We start from the raw sequence: 26,856 nt of genomic DNA on the forward strand, positions 1-26,856 counted from the left end.
ATTAAAGAGTTGTGATTTGCAGGCATATTGGTGTAATGTTGGAATCGGTGTAGCTTTGAATTACCTCCTTCTGTCTCATACATCAATCACAGGGTAACAGTATTTGGTTGGGGGGGGTCGTTACGGGTTTGTACAGCTTTAAATATATTGTGTAACTGTTGTGTTGATGTCAACGTTGGTGATGTTTTGGTGGGGAGAGGAAGGGGGGGTGGGAAGAGAGCAGTGGCGCATGCGCAGTGCGGATGCCGTTGAACGAGCACCATGACGGCTGCGATGTGCGAGATGCGGCGGCTGGATCATTAAGGAAACACAACAAAGCTCGGGACGATTAGAACTGGGACAATAGGGGAGAACTCAGTGGATTGGGCCGCACTCCCTCCTTCCCGCCCCCCCGCTCTCCCCTCGGGGGGGAGCGAACAACTCGGACCGATGAACCTGGCCAGCCAGAGCGGGGAGGGTGGCAGCAGCCAGCTCCTCTTCGCCAACTTCAACCAGGACACCACGTAAGGAAGCCCCGAGGCCGGGAGCAGAGGCGGCGCGGAGGGAGCGCGCGTTTGGGAAGGCCCGGGATGTGCGGCCTGGGCTGCAGTGGAGTGCAGATAGGGGCCCTCTGCCGATCGCGTCTGGTCACTTTTATAAGTTTGCCTTCTTCAAATTTTGTTCAAAAAAATTAGATTTGTTAAATGCCAATCCCTTGTTATGCGTTTTAAAAAGTAGGCGCATCAGGGGGAAATGGTGAGGTTATTATCGGGTTTATAGATTTTGATGTGCATTGTCTGCTTTAAATAGACACTACCTTTTTTTGGGAAATCATCTTTGGTTTTACTGTGGTATTGTGGAAAGCAGGTGTTACGTTTGTGTTGACAACAGTTTACTGTTACTTCACAAAATAAGTACAGTTAGGGTCTTGATATTATGCTAATTTGTAGTTCATCCGGTCAAATTACTTTGATTCAGGAATTAAAGTCGAAATCAGGTTTAATGTTACTGGCATATGTTTGTGAAATCTGATGTTTTGCAGCAGTGCATTGCAATACATAATTTAAAAAAACTAAAATTACAATATGTATATGTAAAAAATTAAGTTAAATAGTGCACGAAGAGAGGAAAAATAGTCAGTAAGTGTGCATGGATTCATTGTCTATTCAGAAATCTGAAGGGGAAGAGTCTGTTCCTGAAATGTCAAATGTGTGGCTTCAGGCTCTTGTACCACCTCTTTGATGGTAGCAAGGAGAGGAGGTTATGTCTTGGGAGATGATGTGTTTTTGAAACATTGTCCTCAATGCATGGGAGGCTAGTGCTCATGATGGAGCTGGCTGAGTTTACAACTTCCTTCAGCTTTTTCCGATCCTGTGCAGCGGCCATCTCCGTACCAGATGTTGATGCAGCCAGTTAGAATGCTCACCGTGGTACATCTGTAGAAATTTGCGAGTGTCTTTTGGTGACATACCAAGTCTCTTCAAACTCCTGATGAAATATAGCCGCTGTTATGCCTTCTTTGTAATTGCATCGATATGTTGGGCCCAGGATAGATCTTCAGAAATAGTGATAACCAGGAACTTGAAACTGCTCATCATTTCCACTGCTGATCCCGTGATGACAACAGGTGTGTGTTCTCTCAACTTCCCCTTTCTGAAGTTCATAATCAGTTCCTTGGTCTTACTGATGTTGAGGCAAGGTTGTTGTTATGACACCACTCAACCAGCTTATCTCTCTCACTCCTGTATGCCTCCTCGTCGCTGTTTGAAATTCTGCTAACGATAGTTGTCTGCAGATTTATAGATGGCGTTTGAGCTGTGCCTAGCCACGTAATTGTGGATGTAGAGAGAGTAGAGCAGTGGGCTAAGCACCACTCTTGAGCTGTGCTAGTGTTGATTGTCAGTGAGGAGGTATTACTTTCGATCTGCACTGACTGTGGTCTCTCGGTAAGAATGTCAATGATCCAATTGCAGAGGGAGTTACAGAGGCCCAGGTTTTCAGCTTGTTGATAGAATTTAGATTGAACACTGAGCTGTGATCAATAAACAGCAGCCTGACATGTTTGCTATTGTCCAGGTGATCCATGGCCAAGTGGAGAGCCAGTGTGATTGCATCTGCTGTAAGCCTATTGTGGCGATAGGCAAATTGCAACAGATCCAGGTCCTTACTTAGGCAGGAGTTGATTGTAGTCATGACCAACCTCTCAAAGCACTTCATCACAGTAGAAGTGAGAGCCACTGGACAATAGTAGTTGAGGCAGTTCACCCCACGTTTCATCCTCAGCACTGGTATGATTGTTGCCCTTTTGTAGCAGGAGGGAACCTCCAACAGCATCAGTGAGAGATTGAAGGTGTCCTTGAGCACTCCTGCCAGTTGGTTGGTGTAGGTTTTTGGAGTCCTATCAGGCACCCCATTAAGGCCTGATGACTTGCGAGGGTTCACGCTCTTGGAGGATGTTCTGATGTCAGACTCTGAGACAGATTGCAGGTGCTGCAGGAATTTGCACAGGTGTAGCTTTATCCTCCCTTGTGAAGTGTGTATGAAAGGCATTGAGCTCCTCTGGCAATGAAGCATCACAGCCATTTATGATAGTTTTCGCTTCAGGGGTTAACCCTGCTAGAGCTGTCGTGCATGTAATTTAATCTGTAACCTCAGTTTGAATTGTTTTTTCATTCTTATCATAGCCTTCCAAAGATAACACCTGGACTTCTTGTATAGTTCTAGATCACCAGTCATGAATGCTACAGATCAGTCCAGTACGTCCTCAAAGGAGCACACTCATCCACACACAAGTCGATGACAGCTGTGGCATATTCATTCATATTCATTGATGAATCCCTGAATATTGTCCAGTTGATCAACTCAAAGCAGTCCTGTAAGCCTCCCCTGACAATGCTTTCATTGTCCTCAGCATTAGTGCTGCGGTTTTTAGTATCTGTCTATATGCTGGGGATATAATTACAGCTAAGTGATCAGACTTTCCAAAGTGTGGGCATGGAATGGCACAGTAAGTGTTCCTGATGGTGGTATAATAGCCATCAAAAGTGTTGGCTCCTCTGGCTCAAAAGAGGAAAAAAAAGCTGTGATGTATTTTCATTGTTGACATTCTTCCAAATGGACTGGTTTGTTTAGTACCTGTTCGAATGTCTGATGTTTTATTTTCATTGAGAACTACATTTGAGGCTTCTGCTTGTGTTATTAGATTAACAGATCATAAGAATTTGATTGGTGTAACTGCTTTGGATTCAACACCTCAAGCATGAAGCATGTTGTTTTGACTTAGGCCTATTGTAATGAATCTAACCCAGATGCATTTGCAACCATGAGGAATGTACCCAGTGATTAATTTGTTCCTGGAGACTTTCTGGGGTAGTGGTGTATTTAACACAATTTCTTGCCAAAGGGCCCAAGTTTTGCTTTAAATTTGTTTAAAACTGTTTGAATAGGGGAAGGGTTTGTTCTGAATATGCTCAAAATTGAGTGATTATTGTCAGCTGGGTGAGGTTTTAATATTAGCTCTGGAGGATACAGTATTCATCAAGAAACAAAGGCTAAAAGTGCCCGTGACCTAATCTGTGTAGTATGCATCTTGATAGACTGCCACTTGAGGATTTTTTGTGTTATTTCTCATGGTGTATTCTCTAGTGACACAGTAGCTAAGTGGTGCTGACAGTATTTATGTGGAACATGATTGGATATAGGTAATGAAGGATAACAATATTGATTTGCCTGCTTCTACACTAGGACTCTAGTAGCCCAAGGTTGGAGCCTCAGTAAAACTTGAGAAATTTGGCCTCTAGACTTGCCATGTACCTGTGGAGCAAACATTTAGTGGGAAATTTTGTTTGGTCTTGTGTGTAAGTTGGGAGCTTTGCTTTTTTAAAAAAATCTTGTATATAATTCAAAAGCAAACAATTTACAATCTCTTTCTGGCCTTTGGCTCAATCAGACCAGTGCTTTGCATGTCCTACCAGAATGGTTGTGGTGAAGTTGAGGGTGGGGAGTAAGCTGGCGGTGTAATCACACAGGGATGTGGATATGGTCCCTGATGTTCAAATCAGACAGTCTTTCTGTTAAGTTTTGTTCAGGTATGATTCTTGGAGAAGATTACACCAGTCTCACTGTCAGTTAAATTTCTGAATGAAGTGTCATTTACTTATAAGAAATTTATCCAGTTGTGCAAAGAATTTATTGCAAGTCGGATTGAAACAGATTCTATCTATTTACTTATTTATTTAGTTAGTTAGTGATAGAGTACAGAGTCGGTCTCTCCAGCCCTTTGAGCCATACTACTGCAGCAACCCCGACAAACCAGATTAATCCTAACCTAATCATGGGACAAATTACAATAACCAATTAACCTACCGGGTACACTTTGAACTGTGAGAGGAAACCGGAGGACCCGGAGACAACCCATGCATTCCACAGGAAGGATGTACAGAGACTCCTTACTGAACGCCACGGAATTGAACTCTGAAATGTTTCAAGCTGTAATATGCGCTAACCACTACACTACTGTGGTGCTGAATTGCCCTTTCACACAGCATTGGGGAAAAAAATGTTAATATTGTGTTTTGCCATACAAGTTGCATGGTGGTGGGAGGGAAAGGAATAAATATTTACATTTTAAGTAATTGCTTCTGCATGTCCCTGATATGTACACTGAAGTATATTCATACTGCTTATTAGATGTTTCAGTGTATCCAATATACATCCTGAAATGCTTTTTCTTCACAACCATCCACAAAAACAGAGGAGTGCCCCCAAAAAATGAATGATAGTTGAGTGTTAGAACCTCCCAGCCCCCCCCCCAGCTTTCCTCCCACGCGTAAGCAGCAGCAAAGCAACAAACCCCCCTACCCCACCAGCAAAAAAAAAGCATCGGCACCCACCACCAAGCACTCAAGTGTGCAGGAAAGCACCAGCAAAGACATAGACTTGTGGTACCCCAAAGACTGCTCGTTCACCTGGTATTTGACGTACTACAAGCTCTCTCTTTCTCTCCCTAATAAGGGAGCAAGAGGTGTCTCTGCTTTACAGCAAGAGGTGAGACATAACAAACAACATGCTGATTTACGATGTTAAAAGTTCCTTGTGTCGCTTTTTCTGAGCTCTGTGTCCAAAGATGTTGGGTCTCTGGGCACACAGCCAGAGATCTTCCATCTCCCATGACACACTGATTTCCTGCTGGGATGCCACCCATCTTCAGAGCCATGAGATCCCGGAACTCTGAAGGCGAGCTAATCTCTTAGGTCGCATCCTTGGCATATTGAATAATGGCCAGTCGTGAAATTCCGAGAGCGGGTCCCATATCCGCAAAGAACCGAAGTCCGCGTGTAATTCCAGGTCGGAGTCTTCAAAAGAATCCTGAAAGGGGAAAGTAGGGATATTTAAGATGGAAATAGAGCTGTTTCTGAAGATGCAAGCAAGGAGTCGCCGTTAGGCACCATTGTCTCCTCCTAAGCTGTTCCTCTTCATAGATATTAAAGTTTAGAGAAGCACTAAGCACTTTTTTTCCAAAGAAAACCTAGTCATCTTGTATATTCTAGGTTTATACACTGCAACAGGTATCTCAGGGTTTCAGCCATTTTTTTGCATCCTCAACAATGTTACCTGGAAACTTGGGACCGAGTGGTAGAAGAGTAATGATAACTCAGATTGAAAACAGAAAATACTGGAAATGCAGTGAAACTTGGACAGCATCTATGCAAAAAGAACAGGCGAAGCATTTGAGACCATTAACGTATCTGAATTGATAATTCTGTTCGTTCTTGAGTGAAGATTTTTAGTTGAAAAGTTAAAAACTAGAATCTAAGATTCAAGGAAAGAGGGCACTTGTTGATCTTGAAAATGGAGATGAAGAAACTATCTGTATAAGAAAGCAATGGGTTGAGCTCTTTCCCTTTTACATATCTGGTGGTAAGGTGTAGAAAAGGGATTTTCAGATATTTGAACCATATAGAGTTAATAGGGAGTTCCAGAAGAAAGCAATTTAAATAGGTAATTGATCTCAAATGCCTAGCCTATTCTTTTTGCATAGATGATACATAGGGGCAAAATCAGGCAATTTGTCCTATTGAGTCTGATACTGTTGAAGTTCCACTTGCATTTCTGTTTTTAATTTGAGATATCATAATTCTTCTGCCAGCTGGTCCTATGTTTTGAGATGATATTGTTGATGGTGTGTAAAACAAAATGATTAATAGGAGCTAGTCATTGAAATCCAGAGTCACTTGTTCAGCATATAAGCCCAGAAAATGCAAGATTATTAGATTTCTTTGAAGAAATAGTGTCTTATTCTTTGACAAACTTCAAATATTATTTCATAAGATATGATTTTTTTCTGACATTATGTATTTTTGTAAAAAAGAATAAGGTGAGACAACATAAGGTTCCCCATGCAAGGCTTCTTCAGAAAGAAAGGAGGCATGAGATCCAAGGAGACCTTGGTTTGTGGATCCAGAATTGACTTGCCCACAGAAGGCAAAGGGTGGTTATAGATGGTTCGTATTCTGCATGGAGGTCGTGACCAGTGGTGTTCTGCAGAGATCTGTTTTGGGACCCCTCGTCTTTGTGATTTTTATAAATGACCAGGATGAAGAAGTAGAAGGGTGGGTTAGTAAGTCTGCTGATGACACAAAGGTTGGTGGTATTGTGGATAGTGTGGAGGCCTGTCAGAGGTTACAGTGGGATATCGACAGGATGCAGAACTGGGCTGAGAAGTGGCAGATGGACTTCAACAGAGATAAGTGTGAAGTGGTTCATTTGGGTAGGTCCAATTTGAAGACAATATAATATTAGCGGTAAGACTCTTGGCAATGTGGAGGATCTGAGAGATCTGGGATCTGTGTCAATAGGACACTCAAAGTTGCTGCACAGGTCGACAGTGTTATTAAGAAGGCGTATGATGTGTTGGCATTCATCAACCATGGGATTGAGTTGAAGAGCCATGAGGTAATGTTACAGCTATACAAGACCTTGGTCAGACCCTACTTGGAGTACTGTGTTCATTTCTGGTTACCTCTCTACAGGAAGGATGTGAATAGTACAGAAAGGATGAAGAGAGTGCAGAGGAGATCTACAAGGATGTTGCCTGGATTGGGGGGCATACTTTATGAGAATAGGTTGAGTGAACTTAGCCTTTTCTCCTTGGAGTGACAGAGGATGAAAAGTGACTTGATAGAGGTGTATAAGATGATGAGGGGCATTGATCATGTGGATAGCCAGAGGCTTTTTCCCTGGGCTGAAATGGCTAACACGAGGGGACATAGTTTTAAGGTGCTTGGAAATGGGTACTGAGGGGATGTCAGGGGTAAGCTTTTCCACAGAGAGCTGGGGGTGTGTGGAATGTAGTGCCAGCGGTGGTGGAAGCGGATACAATAGGGTCTTTTAAGAGCCTCTTAGATAGGTACATGGAGCTTAGAAAACTAGAGGGCTATGCACTAGGGAAATTCTAGACAGTTTCTAGAGTAGGTTACATAATTGGCACAACATTGTTGGCTGAAGGGCCTGTAATGTGTTGTAGATTTCTGTGTTCTATAACTTGGGTTAAATGGTGCGTTTCTGAAAGTGTTCAGGGGCAAAGGCAACAGGATATACTATATCTGCATAAATTCTTAAATGGCTTTGCTAGTTGAGAAAATGATTAGAAAAATGCTTTGGATAAATAGAAGAATGGAGTTTATAGTTATGATAAACTTGTATAAAGTACTAGTTAGTTCAGAACTGGAATTTGATATCCAAATCTGGTCCATCACATTTTGTGAAGAACCTAGAGGGTGCAGAAAATGTGTACTTAAAGGTTTCTAAGGATATTAAGTTTCAGCTATAAGGTTAGACTGGAAAATTTGCATATGTGTTTCTTGAAATGGAAAGGTTGAGGAAATTTTGGTCCATAAGATCGTGTTTGGTTTAGTTAGTTAACAGGATAGAGACAATGTTGTTATTAGTGGATGATCCGGGACTAGAGGGGCAGGTTATTAAAATTTTGGATAAGCGAAACATTTCTACTTGACTAGTTCTAATCTGTAGCTTTCTGTCTATGGAATACTGTGTGTGTGTACGTGTGTGCGTCTGTCCGTCCGTCCGTCCAAGATTGACAGGTCAAATGCCTCCTTTTGTGTCATGATATTAGCATTCACTGTTACTTTTGATCTACCTCCATTTTCACAATAAGTTGTTTCCTTTCAGTTTTATCACACTTTTGCCTTGTGCATTGTGATTCCAAGGAATTGTGGCATGCTGTTAACTTGTGCTTTATTTGCTTGGAGAAGGAAAACTCCGATTTTTAAACCTCTGCTGCCTTGCGGCCATACCCACCCGTGGGCAGAGCTGGGGTCCCTAAGGCAGTTTGATGTTGTTTACAACTTGACTCTGGCAAACTCTGCTATGACACTGGTGCCAAGCTGTTTCCTTGGACTACATCAGTGACGTGGAGAGAGAGAGCCTGCTGCATGGGCAACAGCAGGTTCTTCAAATCTTCCTGCCCAGGCTTGCGCCCTGGAGAGGACACAGTCCACCAGAGGCACAAACCCATGATCCCCTGGGATCGGTGGCTGCATACTATTTGCACTTCCTGTTCACAGGGGGAAGCAGTTTTTCTTTTCTTTATGAACATTTTAACTTAAATTTTGGAGGGCGGGATGGTTATTTTACATGCAAATTGTAAGTTTATTATTGTTCATGATCTCCTCTGTCAGATTTGTGCAGTGTTACATTGCAAGGACAGAAATAATAAGGCAAGAATTTGTGTACAGGTGGCCCCCGCTTTTCGAACATTCGATTTACGACAACTGGCTGTTATGAAAGACTTAGTACCTGTTTTCGCTAACCACAGAGGATTTTCACTTTTACGAAAAAAAGACGCCCGCTTTATACGTGTGTTTACCCCGAGAAAGACTACAATGACCGTGAAGTCTTGTGTGGGCAGTTGTGTGCATATGCGTGTACGTGCCGTTTTTTTTTCTCCAAATCGATTTTGGTTCGCTGCCTTCCCGAGTTTGCTAAGTGAAACTACACCGTACCTACCATATTTCTACTTTATATAGGGTGCAAATTTATTATATCATTCCTCCTTTTACTATATGTTAGTGTTATTTTAGTTTTTATGTGTTATTTGCTTTGATTTGGTAGGTTATTTTTTTGGGTCTGGGAACGCTCAAAAAATTTTCCCATATAAATTAGTGGTAATTGCTTCTTTGCTTTACGACATTTCGAATTACAAACAGTTTCATAGGAATGCTTCACCTTCGGATTACGGGGGGAAACCTGTATGTGTAGCCCATTAGTCTTTCCCATGTACTTTACAAGCAAAAAGATGCTTTTGAGTTGGTAAAGTATCAACCACTTTTCACACAGTGAGGTACCGCAGACTGCACTGAAACTGGGGGGTGGTGAAAGAGGGGTGGAGGTGGGAGAAGTATCATTTAATCTGCTTTTGCTACGATCATGGCCGAAAAATATAGGTTTGAAGCAGTTACTTGGATCATGCATGTTTGGGTGGAAAAAGGAAAAACTGAAAAAGTATTTTCCATGGAATGATTGTAACGTGACTGAAAATAATTTTGTCTTTTTTTTGTTAGGACTTTCCTATACAGAGTAGTAAATACTTGTAAGATTGCATGGAAATTTAGCTAGATTTCCAAAATGTGGAAACCCAGTTGATCATATTGAGTTTTGGTCAAGTTTATTGTCATTCAACCATGTATGCCACCAAACTGAACAATGTTTTTCCAGACCAAAGTGCACAGCGAAGTACATATAAGTTACACACATAACACAATTTATTTGTGGTAATATTACTTTAACAAAGTGTATTATTTTAAGGTGTATATACGATTCCAGTTTAAAAGTAAACAGTGAAACACTACTGGTGCTTCATAGGTGATCAGATCAGGGAGGCGGCAGAGAGTTCAATAGTCTTAAAGCCTTGTGGAAAAAGCTGTTTCTCATCCTAACAGTTCTTGCCCTAATGCTACGGTACCTCCCGCCTGATGGTAGAGGGTCAAAGAGATTGTTGGATGGATGGGAGGGATCCCTGAAAATGCTAAGGGCCCTGTATACGCAGTACACTTGAAAAATATCTCTGATGGGTGGAAGAGGGATCCTGATGATCCTCTCAGCAGTCCTTGCCATCCATTATATTTCCCATAGCAGATGGAGATGCAGCTGTGCTTAGCTTTCCATGACTTTGTAGATGCTGTCCTTTACCATCATGAAAATTCATCACAGAAATTTCTATGTGCCCAAGTTGCATTTTGACTGGAACTTCCTTAATTGCATGAAACAAATTAAACCTATGTCAGCAGAATTGGTGTGAAAATTGTTGATGTTTTCTGGAAATAATTTCAGTCATGCCTATTGATATGTTTGTTTGGTTTCATTCAAATATAAACCAAACTTCAAATTTCTTTTTGTTTTGGTTTATAAAATAGAATTTGGACCCAGACTTTGATCAAAACATATTCACCTTCTAACTCCTTTTAAAGACTTGTTCTAAATAGTACATGTCTAATATTGCTTAGTGAATGTCTCGACCTGAAATATTGACTCTTTATTCCTCTCCACAGATGCTGCCTGATCTGCTGAGTTCCTGCAGCATCTTGTGTGTGTTATTCTGGATTTTCAGCATCTGCAGAATATTGTGTTTAGACTAGTGAGATGGAGGAACTGAGGGAAATACATGTTAGTAGGGAAGTGGTGTTAGGTAAATTGAAGGGATTAAAGGCAGATAAATCCCCAGGGCCAGATGTTCTGCATCCCAGAGTGCTTAAAGAAGTAGCCCAAGAAATAGTGGATGCATTAGTGATAATTTTTCAAAACTCCTTAAATTCTGGATTAGTTTCTGAGGATTGGAGGGTGGCTAATGTAACCCCACTTTTTAAAAAAGGAGGGAGAGAGAAACCGGGGAATTATAGGCCAGTTAGTCTGACATCGGTGGTGGGGAAAATGCTAGAGTCGGTTATCAAAGATGTGATAACAGCACATTTGGAAAGAGGTGAAATCATCGGACAAAGTCAGCATGGATTTGTGAAAGGAAAATCATGTCTGACGAATCTTATAAAATTTTTTGAAGATGTAATTAGTAGAGTGGATGGGGAGAGCCAGTGGATGTGGTATATTTAGATTTTCAAAAGGCTTTTGACAAGGTCCCACACAGGAGATTAGTGTGCAAACTTAAAGCACATGGTATTGGGGGTATGGTATTGATGTAGATAGAGAATTGGTTGGCAGACAGGAAGCAAAGAGTGGGAGTAAACGGGACCTTTTCAGAATGGCAGGCAGTGACTAGTGGGGTACCGCAAGGCTCAGTGCTGGGACCCCAGTTGTTTACAATATATATTAATGATTTAGACGAGGGAATTAAATGCAGCATCTCCAAGTTTGCGGATGACACAAAGCTGGGCGGCGGTGTTAGCTGTGAGGAGGATGCTAAGAGGATGCAGGGTGACTTGGATAGGTTAGGTGAGTGGGCAAATTCATGGCAGATGCAATTTAATGTGGATAATTGTGAGGTTATCCACTTTGGTTGCAAGAACAGGAAAACAGATTATTATCTGAACGGTGGCCGATTAGGAAAAGACCTGGGTGTCATTGTACACCAGTCATTGAAGGTGGGCATGCAGGTACAGCAGGCGGTGAAAAAGGCAAATGGTATGTTGGCATTCATAGCAAAAGGATTTGAGTACAGGAGCAGGGAGGTTCTATTGCAGTTGTACAAGGCCTTGGTGAGACCGCACCTAGAATATTGTGTGCAGTTTTGGTCCCCTAATCTGAGGAAAGACATTCTTGCCATAGAGGGAGTACAGAGAAGGTTCACCAGATTGATTCCTGGGATGGCAGGACTTTCATATGAAGAAAGACTGGATCGACTAGGCTTATACTCACTGGAATTTAGAAGATTGAGGGGGGGATCTTATTGAAACGTATAAAATTCTAAAGGGATTGGACAGGCTAGATGCAGGAAGATTGTTTCCGATGTTGGGGAAGTCCAGAACGAGGGGTCACAGTTTAAGGATAAAGGGGAAGCCTTTTAGGACCGAGATGAGGAAAAACTTCTTCACACAGAGAGTGGTGAATCTGTGGAATTCTCTGCCACAGGAAACAGTTGAGGCCGGTTCATTGGCTATATTTAAGAGGAAGTTAGATATGGCCCTTGTGGCTAAAGGGATCGGGGGTATGGAGAGAAAGCAGGTACAGGGTTCTGAGTTGGATGATCAGCCATGATCATACTGAATGGCGGTGCAGGCTCGAAGGGCCGAATGGCCTATTCCTGCACCTATTTTCTATGTTTCTAGACTTGGTGAATTTTCTGCTTTCAATGTGCTTACCAAGTAGTTAACAAAATGATTTTGTTTGAAACTCAAATTGAATAATAATTAAGATTTTATTATTGCAATTACTTGTATGCATTTACCTAAGAGTTGTACATGTTCATATTATGGACATTAGAGGAATAAGTATTCTAAAGGAAATATGACATAACCGTGGCTAACAAGAGAAGTCAAAGCCAACATTAAAGCCAAAGAGAGGGCATATAATAGAGCAAAAATTAGTGGGAAGTTAGAGGATTGGGAAACTTTCAAAAACCAACAGAAAGGCAACAAAAAAATCATTAAGAATGTAAAGATGGAATATGAAAGTAAGATAGCTAATAATAATAAAGAAGATATCAAAAATTTCTTTAGATGCATAAAGTAAAAGGGAGGTGAGAGTGGATATCGAACCACTGGAAAATGATGCAGGAGATTTAGTAATAGGGGGCAAAGAAATTGCAGGTGAAACGAATAAGTATTTTGTATCAGTCTTCACTGTGGAAGACACTAGCAGTATGGTGGAAGTTTCAGGTATCGGGGTCATGAAGTGTGTGAAGTTACTATAACTCGAGAGAAGATTCTTGGGAAACTGAAAGGTCTGAAGGTAGGTAAGTCAACTGGACCAGATGGTGTACACTCCAGAGTTCTGAAAGTGGTGGCTGAAGAGATCGTGGAGGAATTGTTCTTTCTTTTTCTTTTTACAATATTTTTTATTCAGAAGAAAAAAAACAAGATTTACAGAGTGCAACACATAGATACATCTCAACATAACTTGTGTACATTCATATATTGTAATAAAATTGATCAAAATGTTATAGCATAACACATAAAGGTATACCACTCTGTAATCAAAAATTTAAAGATAAGTCATATATCGTAAAATAAATTTTTTATATAAAAGAAAGTCAACCCCCTACCAACTACCAAAGAAAAAAGCTGATGGATGATAATGGATAATTAGAAAAAAAACCATTCGCTTAAGAAGAGAAGATAAAAATATACATAAAAGTCTGTGCACTGTTAAACTTTATAAATTGGAAAAGTAATTTAGGAAAGGTCCCCAGATATCATAAAAAGATTGTTTTGAATTTAAGACTGAGCAGCGGATCTTTTCTAAATTTAAATAAGACATAATATCACGTAGCCATAGATGATGTGTAGGAAGGGTAGACTCTTTCCATTTAAGCAAGATTGCTCTTCTTGCTAAAAGAGAGGTAAAAACTAAAACCTGTAGGTTAGGAGTATTTAAAGTTATATCTTCATTTGCAATAATACCAAACAAGGCAGTAAGGGGATTTGGATCAAATTGGACCCAATAAAGTTGTGAGAAGGTATGAAATACTTCCTGCCAAAACCAAAACATATGAATTAAAGAGGCATCAGCAGAGTTGCATTTATTACAAAGCGGAGAAACATTCGGGTAAAAACTGGACAGCTTCTGTTTAGAAATGTAAGCTCTATGAACCACTTTAAATTATAGAAGAGAATGACGAGCACAGAAAGGTGATTTATTAACCCGTTTAAGAATTTTATTCCATCTATCATCAGAAATCTGACAATTTAGGTCATCCTCCCAAGCTTTTTTTATTTTATCTAAAAAGTCTTGTCTAGAATCGATCAACAAGTTATAGATACCAGTAATAGAACCATTAACAAAAGGTTTTAAATTTAAAAGATTGTCCAGTAAATTTTTATCAGGACCTATAGGAAAAGTAGTTAATTGGAAACGGTGGAAATCTCTAATATGAAGGTATCTGTAAAAATGTGTTTTTTGGGAGTGCAAATTTATTTGACAATTGGTCAAATGAAGCAAGAGATCCTGAGATAAACAGGTCCCAAAAGCACTTAATACCTAGTTCATCCCAATCTTTAAAGACTTTGTCAGTCATGGAAAGGATAAAAAAAAAATAATTAAGGAGAATGGGAGATGATAATGAAAAATTCGCTAAACCAAAAAATTTCCTAAATTGAGCCCAAATCCTTGGAAGTTTGCTTAACAATTATGTTATCTATTATTTTATTTGCTGAAAAAGAAGAGTATGATCCAAGAAGAGAGACAATAGAGAAATTTTTTTACAGAATTAACTTCTAAGGAGACCCATGATGGGCAATCTTTACGATAAGTATAATAGGACCAGAAAGTAATATTCCTTATATTGGCAGACCAATGGTAAAACCTAATATTGGGTAGGGCTAATCCACCCATCTCTTTATTTCTTTGTAGGTAAACTTTACTTAAACGAGCTTGTTTAATATTCCAAATATAAGATGTTAAAATTGAATCTAAAGAATCAAAGTAGGTCTTAGGAATAAAAATAGGTAAGGCTTGAAAAAGATATAAAAATTTAGGAAGAATCTTCATTTTAATTGAATTGATTCAGCCAATTAGGGATAAATTGTTAATGATCTTACAAGAATCACTATATTCTGGAATGGTTCTGGAAGACTGGAAAATTGCAAATATCACTCCACTCTTTAAGAAGGGAAAGGGCAGAACAAAGGAAACTATAGGCCAGTTATAGTGGTTGGGAAAATGTTGGAGTCACTTACTTAGGATGAGGTCTCAGGGTACTTGGAGGCACATGATAAATAGGCTGTAGTCAGAATGGTTTTCTCAAGAGAATATCTTGTCTAACAGACTGTTAGAATGATTTGAAGAAATATAGAAGGACTTAGATTAGCATAATGGGCAAGACAGCGGCAGCTAGAATACAGTGTGGGGAAGTGTATGATCATGCACTTTGGTAGAAGAAATGAAAGGGTTGACTGTTTTCTAAATGGAGAGTAAATACAAAAAACAGGTGCAAAGGGACTCAGAAGTCCTTGTGCAGGATTCCTCAAAGGTTAATTTGCAGGTTGAATCTGGTGAAGAGGGCAAGTGCAATGTTAGCATTCATTTCAAGAGGATTAGAATATAGAAGTGAGGATGTAATGTTAAAACTTTATAAAGCACTGGTGAGGCTTCACTTGGAGTATTGTGAGCAGGTTTGGGCCTCTTATCTTAGAAAGGATATGCTGGAGCTGGAGGAGATTCATGAAAATTATTGCAGGATTGAAAGGCGTCATATAAAGGGTGCTTGATCATTCTGGGCCTGGTATTCACTAAAATTATAAAGAATGAGGGATTACCTAATTGAAACCCTTCGGATGCTGAAAGGCCTTGATAGAGTGGATGTGGTGAGTATGTTTCCTATGGTAGGAGAGTCCAGGACCGGAGGACAGAGCCTCAGAATAGAGGGATATCCTTTTAGAACAGAGATGAGGAGGAATTCCCTTAGCCAGAGAATGGTGAATCTGTGGAATTATTTGCCACAGGCAGCTGAGGAGACCAAGTTTTTATGTATAGTTAAGGCAAAGGTTGATAAGATTCTTGATTGATCGTGGCATGAACAGATACGGGAAGAAGGTAGGGGACTGGGGCTAAGAGGAAAATTGCATCAGCCATGATGAAATGGCGGAGCAAATTCGATGGGCCAGATGGCCTAATTCTGCTCCTATATCTTAAGGTCTTGTATTTGAAAGTTCTGATATATTCATATATTCAATGCAGAGGGGGACAATTAATTGTGAATAATAGATTCAAAATTTTCAATGACAGAGACAGGGTTTCTAAAGTTTTGTGTACAGCTTTGAAATACAGTGGATTCTGGTTAATTTGGACGTATCGGAACCAGTACATTTTAGCCCAAATATGCTGTTGTACCAATTAGCCAAAGTTTCATGGAAATAGCTAAAAAGGCATTAAAAGTCAAATTGTTGTTTAACTGAGTAACAAATGATATATTTAACTGAAATACAAATCAAATTAAAACACTTCCAAATCTAATACAGTTATAAAAGTGTGTATTAGCTCCTAATTGTTATCGTTAGAGGAATTTATCCAGTGTATCTCTGCACTTCCATGAGCTTCTGATTGACTGTAAATGACAGTCATCTAAATGCAGGTAATGGTCTGCCTTCATGCAATCCTAATGACAATTGCATCCTCTAAATCTTCATTTTTATTGTAACATTCAAGATGATTGTCAATTATGTAATTAAATGGAATACCGAAACCAGAACACCACCAATACTTTTATAGTACTTTAAAACTGTGTATTAGTTCCTAATAGTTCTGATGGAAGTTTGTCCAGTGGAGGTGGCTATGTTCTTTTGACTGTACATTAACAAAATCAGCTCAGACTCCAGGTGCAGGTAGCGGACAAGCCAGCCTTCATACAATGCTTTCAATTATTGCATCCTTCAAATCTTCATTTTCATTGTAACATTCAAGACGATTGTCAATACCTTCAAATTTTTTGTTGTTCCGAACTTGAAGTAGCGAAATCGGTTAGTTTTCACTCCTGGCTGTTTCTGGCAGCTCCCAAGCCTGAATGCTTGAAACCGCAGTAAGCAAAACAATTCTGAATTGTCTTGCTGTTTAATACTTGCCAACTATCAGTGAGAAAAATCACTGCTTTTTTAATACAAACACTCAAGTGATGCTATTTAAAAGATGTCCTCTCTAAGCATGGTGTAGTAGAAACTGTTTGGCAAGTCTCCTGTTCTAGTCGGCGGCATACTGTCCCAAATAAACAAAGGGGAATCCCGACTATTTTCTCAATTAGTTTTTGTTCTTTAAGAGTTGTCCAAAATAAGCAACTGCCCGAATTAACCGATGTCCCAATTAATTGGAATCCACTGTACTGCTGTTGAGGAAGGTGGATGCATTTTCTTATCTGCAGTTTTGTTGAGGCTGCTAATACTCATCAAGATTGGGTTTGGGCTGGTTTAATTTCTTTGTTGTCATCTGATAAAGCTGTTATGTTACTGATGCTAGTTTAAGAACCCTCAAGTCAAATATTATCTGTGAAAAGAAAAACAGAGATGTGGGTTGGAAACACTTTGGAAAAACTACTTGCTCTGAATTTTGCCAGTAGGTAAGATCCCTTTCAAAATGTTTACATTTATACACAGAATAACTAGTCAAATTTGAAATGCTGTTTAAGTTTTAGTGCTGTTTGATGGCAATGCAATGAGTCAGCTTTACAAAAGATTTGTGATTTTTAAAAAAAAAGTTGTACTGGGATCAGTTGCAATATTTCAGAAGTGAGTTCAATCTTAACAAAATATAACATGTGAATAGGACTTGATCTCAGATTTTTATTTATATGTAGCTAGTAGTTTAAATGTGAACCTACACTATGGAATGAATACGTGCCAATGACCTTTCATGAGAACTGGCAAATTTGAGATGAGATTTTAACTTGAGGAAAGGTGAGATGAAGAAAAGCCTCTGATGTGGAATGCAGAAAAAAAATTGCCTAATGAAAGGAATGCTGATGCAAGTCAAAATATTTTCATTATTTTGCATTTTGAAATGCAAAATATGTGCATTATTATGGACCCCTTTATTAATTAACAAAAGTTTGCGTGCATGAGTGAACAAGTTGTGTTGAGGTGGTAAGAGGATTACATCTTGTCATTCTTATCTAACTGATTAAACTATGGGATTTACTAAATTTATGGATTGTTGGATTGAACAGTATAAATGCAGTTAAATGCAACTGGAAAGCAATAGGAGATTTAAGACATTAGAGCAGAATTGGATCACTTGGCCTTTGAGTCCAATCTACCATTCCAACATGGATGATTTATTATCCTTCTTAACCCTTTTCTCCATAACCTTTGACACCCCTACTAATTAAGAGCCTATCAACCTCCGGTTCAATATACCCAATAACTTGGCCTTCACAGCCATCTGTGGCAATGAATTCCCCAGATTCATCATTCTCTAAATTCCTCCTCATCTCTGTTCTAAAGGAACATCCTCGTATTGTGAGGCTGTGCCCTCTGGTTCTGGACTCAATCACAGATTCACCACCCCCTGGCTAAAGTATTATGCATTAGATTAAGTAGATTGAGAAGAACTTTGAGGAGCATAAATGTTGTATTAATTTGGCCAAATGATTTCCTTCTGTAGCAGCACACACAGACTGCTGGAGGAACTCAGCAGACCAGGCACATCTATGTAATTGAATAAACAGTTGACAATTTGGACTAAAATCCTTCTTCAGGACTGGAAAGGAAAGGGAAGGATGCCAAAATAAAAAGTTGGGTTGAGCGGACAAAAGCTGACTGGAAGGTGATGGGTGAAGCCAGGTGGGTGGGAAAGGTAAAGGGCTGGAGAAGAAGGAATCTGATAAGAGAGGAGAGTGGACCATAGGAGAAAGGGAAGGTTGTGGTAGTGGATCTGGGTGAGTACCTGGTTGAAGCGTCAGAGGGCAGCAGAGATCACAGAGAGGGACCAGTGAGATGGGTTTTATTGAACTGTTGAAGAGAAAATTTAAACTTCTTCAGGGTAGACATCCCTCAAAGAGACTTCTCAGTAGAGCAGCCAGTCATGAAGAATAGTGTTAACTGTTTCACACTGTTGTTGCAATCCCTGCAGTGCTATTTAGTACTTACATAATTTTGAGGTAAACCTTTCCTGTTGACAATAGTTTTGTGTTCATGTTTATTCATGATTTCTAAATTATGATTGGGCTTAGGAAATTGGGGTTTGGCGAAAGTATAGGGAAAGATAAGACAATGAAGAATTTTGGCATGCTGCCCTTCGATTGTCTTACTATGATACAACACTCATTTTCTATTTAAAATCTTCATTTTTTCCAGCAAAATATGCGACTGAGTGCATGAAATCATCTGAATGCATGATTGATTTTATCATAATTGCTCTAGTGCATTGTCTCTCATTACAAATTAACCCTACACACATTTGGTAGTATAAAGTTGAGTAGGAGTAATTTCCTGTTGTTGGCACCAAAATGTTCTTATTTGAATATCATTGGTTAGAGATATTCCCCACCTAATTGAATGCAGCAAACAGAAGTTAATTTTAAATAATGTACTCCAAATGCGCAATAGGTCAGGCAGCAGCTGTGGAGAAAGAAACAAATAATATTTCAAGTTCATGACTTTTCATTTGATGATTTAATTTTGTTTATTATCATATTGGAATTAGTTTATTATTGTCATTACTGAGGTTCAGTGAAAACTTGTTTTGCATCCAGTTCATACAGATCAAATCTTATGTAGTGCATTAAGACATAACAAGTTTAAACAATAATAATGCAGTATAAAAGTGTAAGAGCAATAGAGGAAATACAGATAGACAATAATGTGGAAAGTTGAGGTACATCAGGGTACAATGAAATTCTTTGCTCACTTTGAGCTCACTGAGTAGGAAGTATTCATGGTGACAATTATTGAGTGCCAAACAGCTGACTACTGAAAAGGTTGTACTGCAAATCTGTATAGTGCAAAAACAAATGATAAAGTGGCAATAACAGAATAACTGAGAGGTGAACCTATGAGTATATTGTATAATGTGGCAACACTAGAAGGAAGTCTGAAAGTAATCAATGGTTCAGAAGACTGAAAGCAGCATAGAAGTCTTTGACTTGAAACATTAACTCGATTTCTCTCATTCAAATGTGAGATGTTACACTTTTGGAGATTTAATGTGAAAGGACAGTACACTGTTAACAGCAAGACCTTTAACAGTGTGATATAAACAGAGATCTTGAGCTCCAAGTCCATATCTCCCTGAAAGTAGCTGCATGGTTGATAGGGTAATAAAGAAGATCTGTGGCATGTTTGCCTTTGTTAGTTGGCACTAAGTTCTATATTAGGTAGTTAGGATTCAGCTTTATGAAATTCTGGTTGGGCTGTCTTTGGAGTTTTGCATTCAGTTTTGGTCACCCCATTATAGGAAGGATGTGGAAGTTTTAGAGATGACCTGTTCGTGTATTGTACTGTTCCATGTTCTCACAAATGCTGCCTGACCTCTTCACTGCTTCTAGCATGGCCTCCGGACCTTCAGAAGGCCATCTTGTGCAAAATAACAATTCTGGACTACACTTGAATCACAAAATGATGCTTGACAACTGTAGCAAAGCTTTAATGCCATCACTTCCTAGAAAGCAAAACCAAGCCACATGAATGGCAACCATGCTTCACTCCCAGATCAGCTCAATGTCTTTTATACTTGCTTTGATCAATAGAATTTAGAGGCTCCTTTATAAACCCCCTTAGTCCTTGAGACTGATATGAGAACATTCTTCAGGAGGGTGAATCCACAGTAAGAATCTGGCCCAAACAGTGTACCTGGCTGAGTATTGAAGACCTGTGCTAATCAACTGGCTGAAGCGTTTATGTACATCTTCAGCCTCTTGCTTCGGCAGTCTGAGGTATCCACCTGCTTCATGCAGGCTTCAATCACACCAGTGCTCAAGAAGATAATCTGCCTCAATGACTTTTGTCCATTAGCACTTAAATCCACCATGATGAAGTGCTTCAGGATATTGATCATGACGCATATCAACTTCTTGAGAAGTAACATGGGTGCACTCCAATTTGCCTATTTTGTCACGAGGTCAACAGCAGGGGCCATTTCATTGGCTCTTCACGTAGCTCTGGGACATCTAGGCAATAAAGATCCATACGTCAAGATGCTCTTCATTAACTACAGCTCAGCATTCAACCCTATCATCCACTCAACTCAACACTAAATCTCAAGACCTCTCTGTGCAACTGGTTTCTTGATTTTTCTCACTGGCAGACACAGTCAGTCAGATCCTGTGTAAGTTTGACTGACAATTTAACTTGAACTCCACACATCATCAGCACAGGTTCAGTCAAGTGTATATGTCACCATGTACAACCCTGAGATTTGTTTTCATGCAGACATAACAAATCCAATAACCATAGAATTAATGGAAGACTACCAACTGGGTGGACAACCAGTGTGCAAAAGACAAAAAAACTGTGTAACTACAAAAACTAATAATAATAACAATAATAAATCAGTTAGTCCATAGTTTGTGGGAACAGTTCAGTGATGGAGCAAGTGAAGTTGAGTGGTTATCCCCTCTTGTTCAAGAGTCTGATGGTTGTGGGGTAATAACTGTTCTTGAAATTCGTGTGAGACATGAGGCTCCTGTACTACCTTCCTGATAGCAGCAGTGAGAAGAGAGCATTACCTGTATGGTGGGGCTCCCTGATGATGGGTGCTGCTTTCCTGTGACAACGCTGTGTGTAGATGTGCTCTGTGGTGTAGAGAGCTTTACCCATGATGGACTGGGCTATATCCACTTTTTGTAGGATTTTCCTTTCAAGGGCATTGGTCTTTCCATATCAGGCTGTGATGCAATCATTCAATATACTCTCCACCACATTCTGTAGAAGTTTGTCAAAGTTAGATGTCATGCAGAATCTTCACATACTCTTGAGGAAGTAGAGGCGCTGCTGTACTTTTTTCGTAATTGCACTTGTGTGCTGGTCCCAGGACAGTCCCTCTGAAATGATAACCATAGGGCTATGTGCTTAGTCCCTGCTCTACTCTATATTTTGTGGTTAAGTTCTGCTCCAATGGTATATTTAAGTTTGCTGACAACACCACTGTTGGTGACATCAAAGGTGGTGCTGAACTGGCATATAGGAGGGCAATTCAAAACAAAATCTTGTATGCCACAACAACAACATCAACGAACCAGTTCATCATCAGCAAAACCAAAGAGCTGATTATTGGCTACAGGAGGAAGAAGCTAGTGGTCCATGTGCCAGTCCTTATTAGAGGAATGGAGGTGGAGAGTGTTAGTAGTTCTGAATTCTTTGGCATTGGCATATCAGGGGATTGGTCCTGGGATTGTGTGTCATTATAATGAAGGAATAACAGTGCCTCTACTTTCTTAGATGCTTGTGTAGATTTGGCATATCACCAAAAACTTTGTTGAACTTCTGTGGATGCACATTGGGGAGTATCGTGACTGGTTGTATCATGGTCTGTTATAGGGGGAGAAAAGCAATACCCAGGGACAGAAAAGTGGTAGATACAGCCTAGTCCATCAGAGACAAAACCCACCCTGTCTTTCAGAGCAAGATTCTCCTTTGAACATTGTTGGCAGAATCTCAGATGGTGATGAGAGTGCATACAGGAGTGAGATATATCAGCTCATTGAGTGGTGTTGCAGCAGCAATTGTGCACTCAATGTCAGTAAAAGCACAGAACTGACTGTGGACTTCAGAAAGGATAAGATGAGGAATACACACCAGTCCTCACAAAGGGATCAGAAGTGGAAGAAGTGAGCAATTCCAAGATCCTGGGTGCCAGTGTATCTCAGGACCTAACCTGGACTCAACTTATTGATGCAGCTATAAAGAAGGCAAGATGGTGACTGTATTTCATTCGGAGCTTGAGATGTGGTATTACCAAAAACACTTGCTGAGTTCTGCAGATGTACCATGAAGAGCATTCTAACTGGTTGCATCACTGTCTGGTACAGGGGTGGAGGGGTGGCGCTACTACACAGGATCAAAGTAAGCTGCAGAGAGTTGTAAAGTTAATTAGTTCCATCATGAACACTAGCCTCCGTAGCATCTAGGACATCTTCAAGGAGTGGTGCCTCAAAAACGCGGCATCCATTATTAAGGATGCCCATCACCCAGGACATGCCCTCTCCTTGCTACCACAGGAAGGTACAGAAAACCTGAAGGCGAGTGCGCACACACTCAGCGATTCAGGAACAGCTTCTGCTCTGCTATCCAATATCTGAGTGGACTTTGAACTAATGAACATGATCTCACTTTTTGCACTACTTGTTTAATTTAACTATTTTTATATTGTAATTCATAGTTTTTTTCCTCTAATGCATTGCACTGCTGCTGCAAAGTTAACAAGTTTTATGACATATGTCGGTGATGTTAAACCTGGATTCTGGATTTTATTTATATTTTCTCTGATCTCTTGCCCTGTATTATGATTTTATCTCTATGTGGCTTTCTGATAGGTAATGATTCTTTTACAGAGATGTGAAATTTTACCAACATGGTCTTTTACTTGTGTTCTCCTGCTTTTGCTAGATCATCAGTATTTTGACTTAATTGAACATTTCCTGTTTCTTTAAATGTTATTTTCCCCATCCTGACGATCCCTTGATTTTTTTAATAATTAAATAAATGTTTTAAACATAATGGAATATTTTTTCATTATTAAAAGAAGTGGTAAGAAACGGAACTTAGGAAATATGTACTGTCAAATAATTTTGTGTTTGCTGGTAGACAGATTATAAACTTATTTTTCTGTTAATATGAGGATAGTGGAGTGGAGCAATAAGGTTTTGAAGACTTCCAGGAATATAGTGTTAAGCATTGAATATCGTGTCCTTTGCCATGGTTTGAAGTGTCCTTGGTCTTGAGCAGTAATGTAAGCTCTTATTTTTAAGGTCATGTTGCATTCCTGATAATTGAATTTGGGAATCTGAATATGTAGTCTGTAATATTGTGTATAACCATGTCTTATGTGAACCTAAATTATTCCAAGTGATTTCGTAAAGGAACCTATTGAACTTTAATTCCAAAAGCACATGTTTTGTCAGTGTGTGGTCAGAGATATTCTTAGCAGAGTTTCTGCAATGTATTTCTAAATAAACACAACAGGTGTCCATTAATAAATACTTAGCTAGCAATTTGTATTAAGTAACCAATCTACTACAGCTGCTGATCTGTTGCTAAATTTCCTGGTTGTAATCTGCTGAATTTAGAATGTAAGATTATTTCACTCTTGATGAATGGAATATAATGCACATACGCTAGTGTCCAAGCCAATATAAATGTTATATTTTTAAAAAACTGATCTTTTCTGCTTTTCATATTTATTTGGAGTGATTATTTGTGTCCATTATAAAAGTCATCCACTAATCTTTATAATATTTGTATTATAACCTTTATAATAGCTGTATTGATTTGACTTGGTGCTTACTTGCAGGGTTTGGAATTAGGCCCATGTTTGATTGCAACAGATGACATCTTGTGTATGTCTGATTATGCAACAGCTGAAAGAGCATAACTTCTAGATTTTTCTCCTGTGGGGAATGGGCCACTCTTGCATAATTCCAACTATATGCCATGGAATTGAGTGCCTTTTCTTCCAGGTATCAAATATGAAATAATATTAAGGTTATACCTATCAGCTAGATTCAGGCCTAGAAATCAAGAAATAGACCAGCACCTACAGTAGGCTGGCTGGTAAATAGTTTTCATTTTTTCTTAGAAGCCAGGTATTCATTTTTTTTTGTTTACTGAATATGTAGAGTGACACCTTTTCAAACTCACTTTTTTTATGTTGTTTATGTTGAGTGTTATCTTGCATTCTTTCTCCAACTCAAAAGTGTAGCTAGGAGTACTGATGTGGGCCATAAATCTCTGGGGTTATGACTACACCTGTCTTAGCTTAATTCCTATTCATTTGCCTTCTTCATTTGCATTGATGATTGTATTAGTGCTGTTTTCTATTGTCACACTTGTGTGTTCACTATCACTCTTCCCTTTGATGTATTTAGGAGATGAGTTAGCTACCACTATCCATTATAAGCTCAACTATTCCCCCAGCTATCTTGACTACACCTCCCATTATAAAGTTCTTGCAAGAAACTGGATTCCCTTTTCTTGGTTTCTCCATCTTTGTTGGATACACTATTGACCAGACTTCCAAAACCAGTGTTTTAAGGTGGTTTTTCTTTTTCCTTCTCTGGCTTTTCTCTACCATAGCTGATGGGGTTCTCGATAATGTCTTGCCTACTTCTTGCATGTATGCTCAAACTCACTCGCTCATCCCAGGCAACAATACGGTTTTCCTTGACCTCACCTTCTAGACCTGCAGAAGGTCTGTCACTTCTTAGGGGATTTCCACCATTGGTCATGTGTTCATTTCCATTCTGTTTATAGCATTCTGAAGGGGCTTTACCTTCCTTGACCTTGATCCACTATTCCATTTCATGGCATATTCCAATGTAAATGCAGGATTTGCTGCACCTGCCCTTTTCCCTCTTCCTTCTCCACCATTCTGGGACCCCAATGGCTCTTCCTGGAGAAGCACTCATTCAACCTGCAAAGGTAATCCCAAGCTTCCTGGTATTTAATTTTCCGCCCCCTCTGTCTTCTCGTGACTGTGCCATTCCAGTGATGTTCAATGTAAACCCAAGATGTTCAATGTAAACTTGTCTTCTGTCAAGATAAGTTACAACCCTTAATATTGAGTTGCACAATTTTGAGTAAATTCACCACCATTTTTAAAAATCTTCCTCCTCCCCCCCCCCCCCCCCCCAATGGCTATATCTTCAACTGGTTATGTTTCAAACTGTTTCTGTATGATTTTTGTTCCATTTCTAATTTTTAAAGTAATTGTTATCTTAACAAATTTGACTGGCAATTTGGTAGAGACATTCCTTCTGTTTCTAAATTGCTCTCTGTACAACTTAAAATGCCCATGTTTTCTGATTTTTCTTTTTTCAGTTCTGATGCAGGGCCCTTGATCTGAAACACCTGTTCTCACCTCAGTGATGCTGGGTGCTTCCAGCATTCTGTTTTTGTTTTAGAGATCTGACATCTGCATTTTTTTTCCTTCTGTCCAGTTCTTGTTTAGAAATTGTATCAGTGTTTTGGCTTTTCCTCCTCTGTCAATTCCAATTACCCTGATACTGTGATCTCTCCATTACAGCTCCTTATTGCAGGGGTCACCAAACTTTTTTGCACTGTGGACCAGTTTAATATTGACAATATTCTTGCAGACCGGCCAATGGTGGGGGGGGGGGGGGTGGGGGGTGGTGTTAATCACGACTGGAATATAGGTGATAAGTCACTTATAAGTGGCTAATACTCTCAATTTAGTTTTCTAAATTGGTCTATCTAATGAATTTAATATTAAATGCGCAGCGCATATTTTCCTCGCATGAATATAGTGATAAGTCAATTATAAGTCACTTATAAGTCAATAGCATCATAACATTTTAAGTAACGTTTGGATATTAAACGCAGCACAACATATAAAATCATTGCAACACACCAATATCGCTGAATGAGTGGGAGCCCTGGGCTTGTTTCCCCGTAACAAGACGGTCACATCGAGGGGAGATGGGAGACAGTGATACTCATACTCATACTTATGTCCAGTCTATTCCGCAATTTAGTTTTCGTTGCATTTATTGTAGAAAACCCCACTTCGCAGAGATATGTTGGAAATGGAAGCAACGTTTTCAGTGCTTTCATGGCTATCTTAGGATACTCAGTCTTGACTTTGATCCAGAATGCCAGCAGAGAAAAGTATGCTGGCATACTTTACTTTTCAGCCCACCGTCATTTGCAAGCTCGAGGAGTTGATCTTCTTCCCTCACTGACACGGATGATTCACCGGGGACATTCACAAATGGGTCACAGACCCATTCCTTTGCACGTCTTGGGTCATTTGTGGTTGGGAAGTAACGCTCGAATTCTGTCGACAGCAAAGGTAGGTGATCACGCACCAGCTGTGAGAAGGACGGTGCAGCCTCAGTCTCTCCCAAAGTCCTAGCTAATGTTGGGAACATGTCAAATATGCCCCTGTCCACTCGCCGTCCCTACAGTTCCAGTTTGGCTTTGAAAGCAGACACTTTATCTGCCAACTTGAAATCAGTTGTCATTTTCCCTTGATGTGACAAATTGAGTTCATTGAGCAGGTTGAAGATGTCACACAGATAAGTGAGTTTTG

The 26,856-nt window shown here is 39.7% G+C and overlaps 1 protein-coding gene across 1 annotated transcript in view; it reads left to right on the forward strand.

Moving 5' to 3' along the window:
- Positions 1-218: 218 nt before the first annotated feature.
- Positions 219-26,856, forward strand: part of wipi2 (WD repeat domain, phosphoinositide interacting 2) — a 78,146-nt gene continuing 51,508 nt past the window's right edge. The window contains exon 1 of the mRNA XM_073060660.1: positions 219-503. Coding sequence (XP_072916761.1) covers positions 430-503 — 74 coding nt within the window. The 5' untranslated portion in view covers positions 219-429. The remainder of the gene's footprint in view (positions 504-26,856) is intronic.

Source organism: Hemitrygon akajei, chromosome 11 (assembly GCF_048418815.1).
Source record: "Hemitrygon akajei chromosome 11, sHemAka1.3, whole genome shotgun sequence".
Lineage (NCBI taxonomy): Eukaryota > Metazoa > Chordata > Chondrichthyes > Myliobatiformes > Dasyatidae > Hemitrygon > Hemitrygon akajei.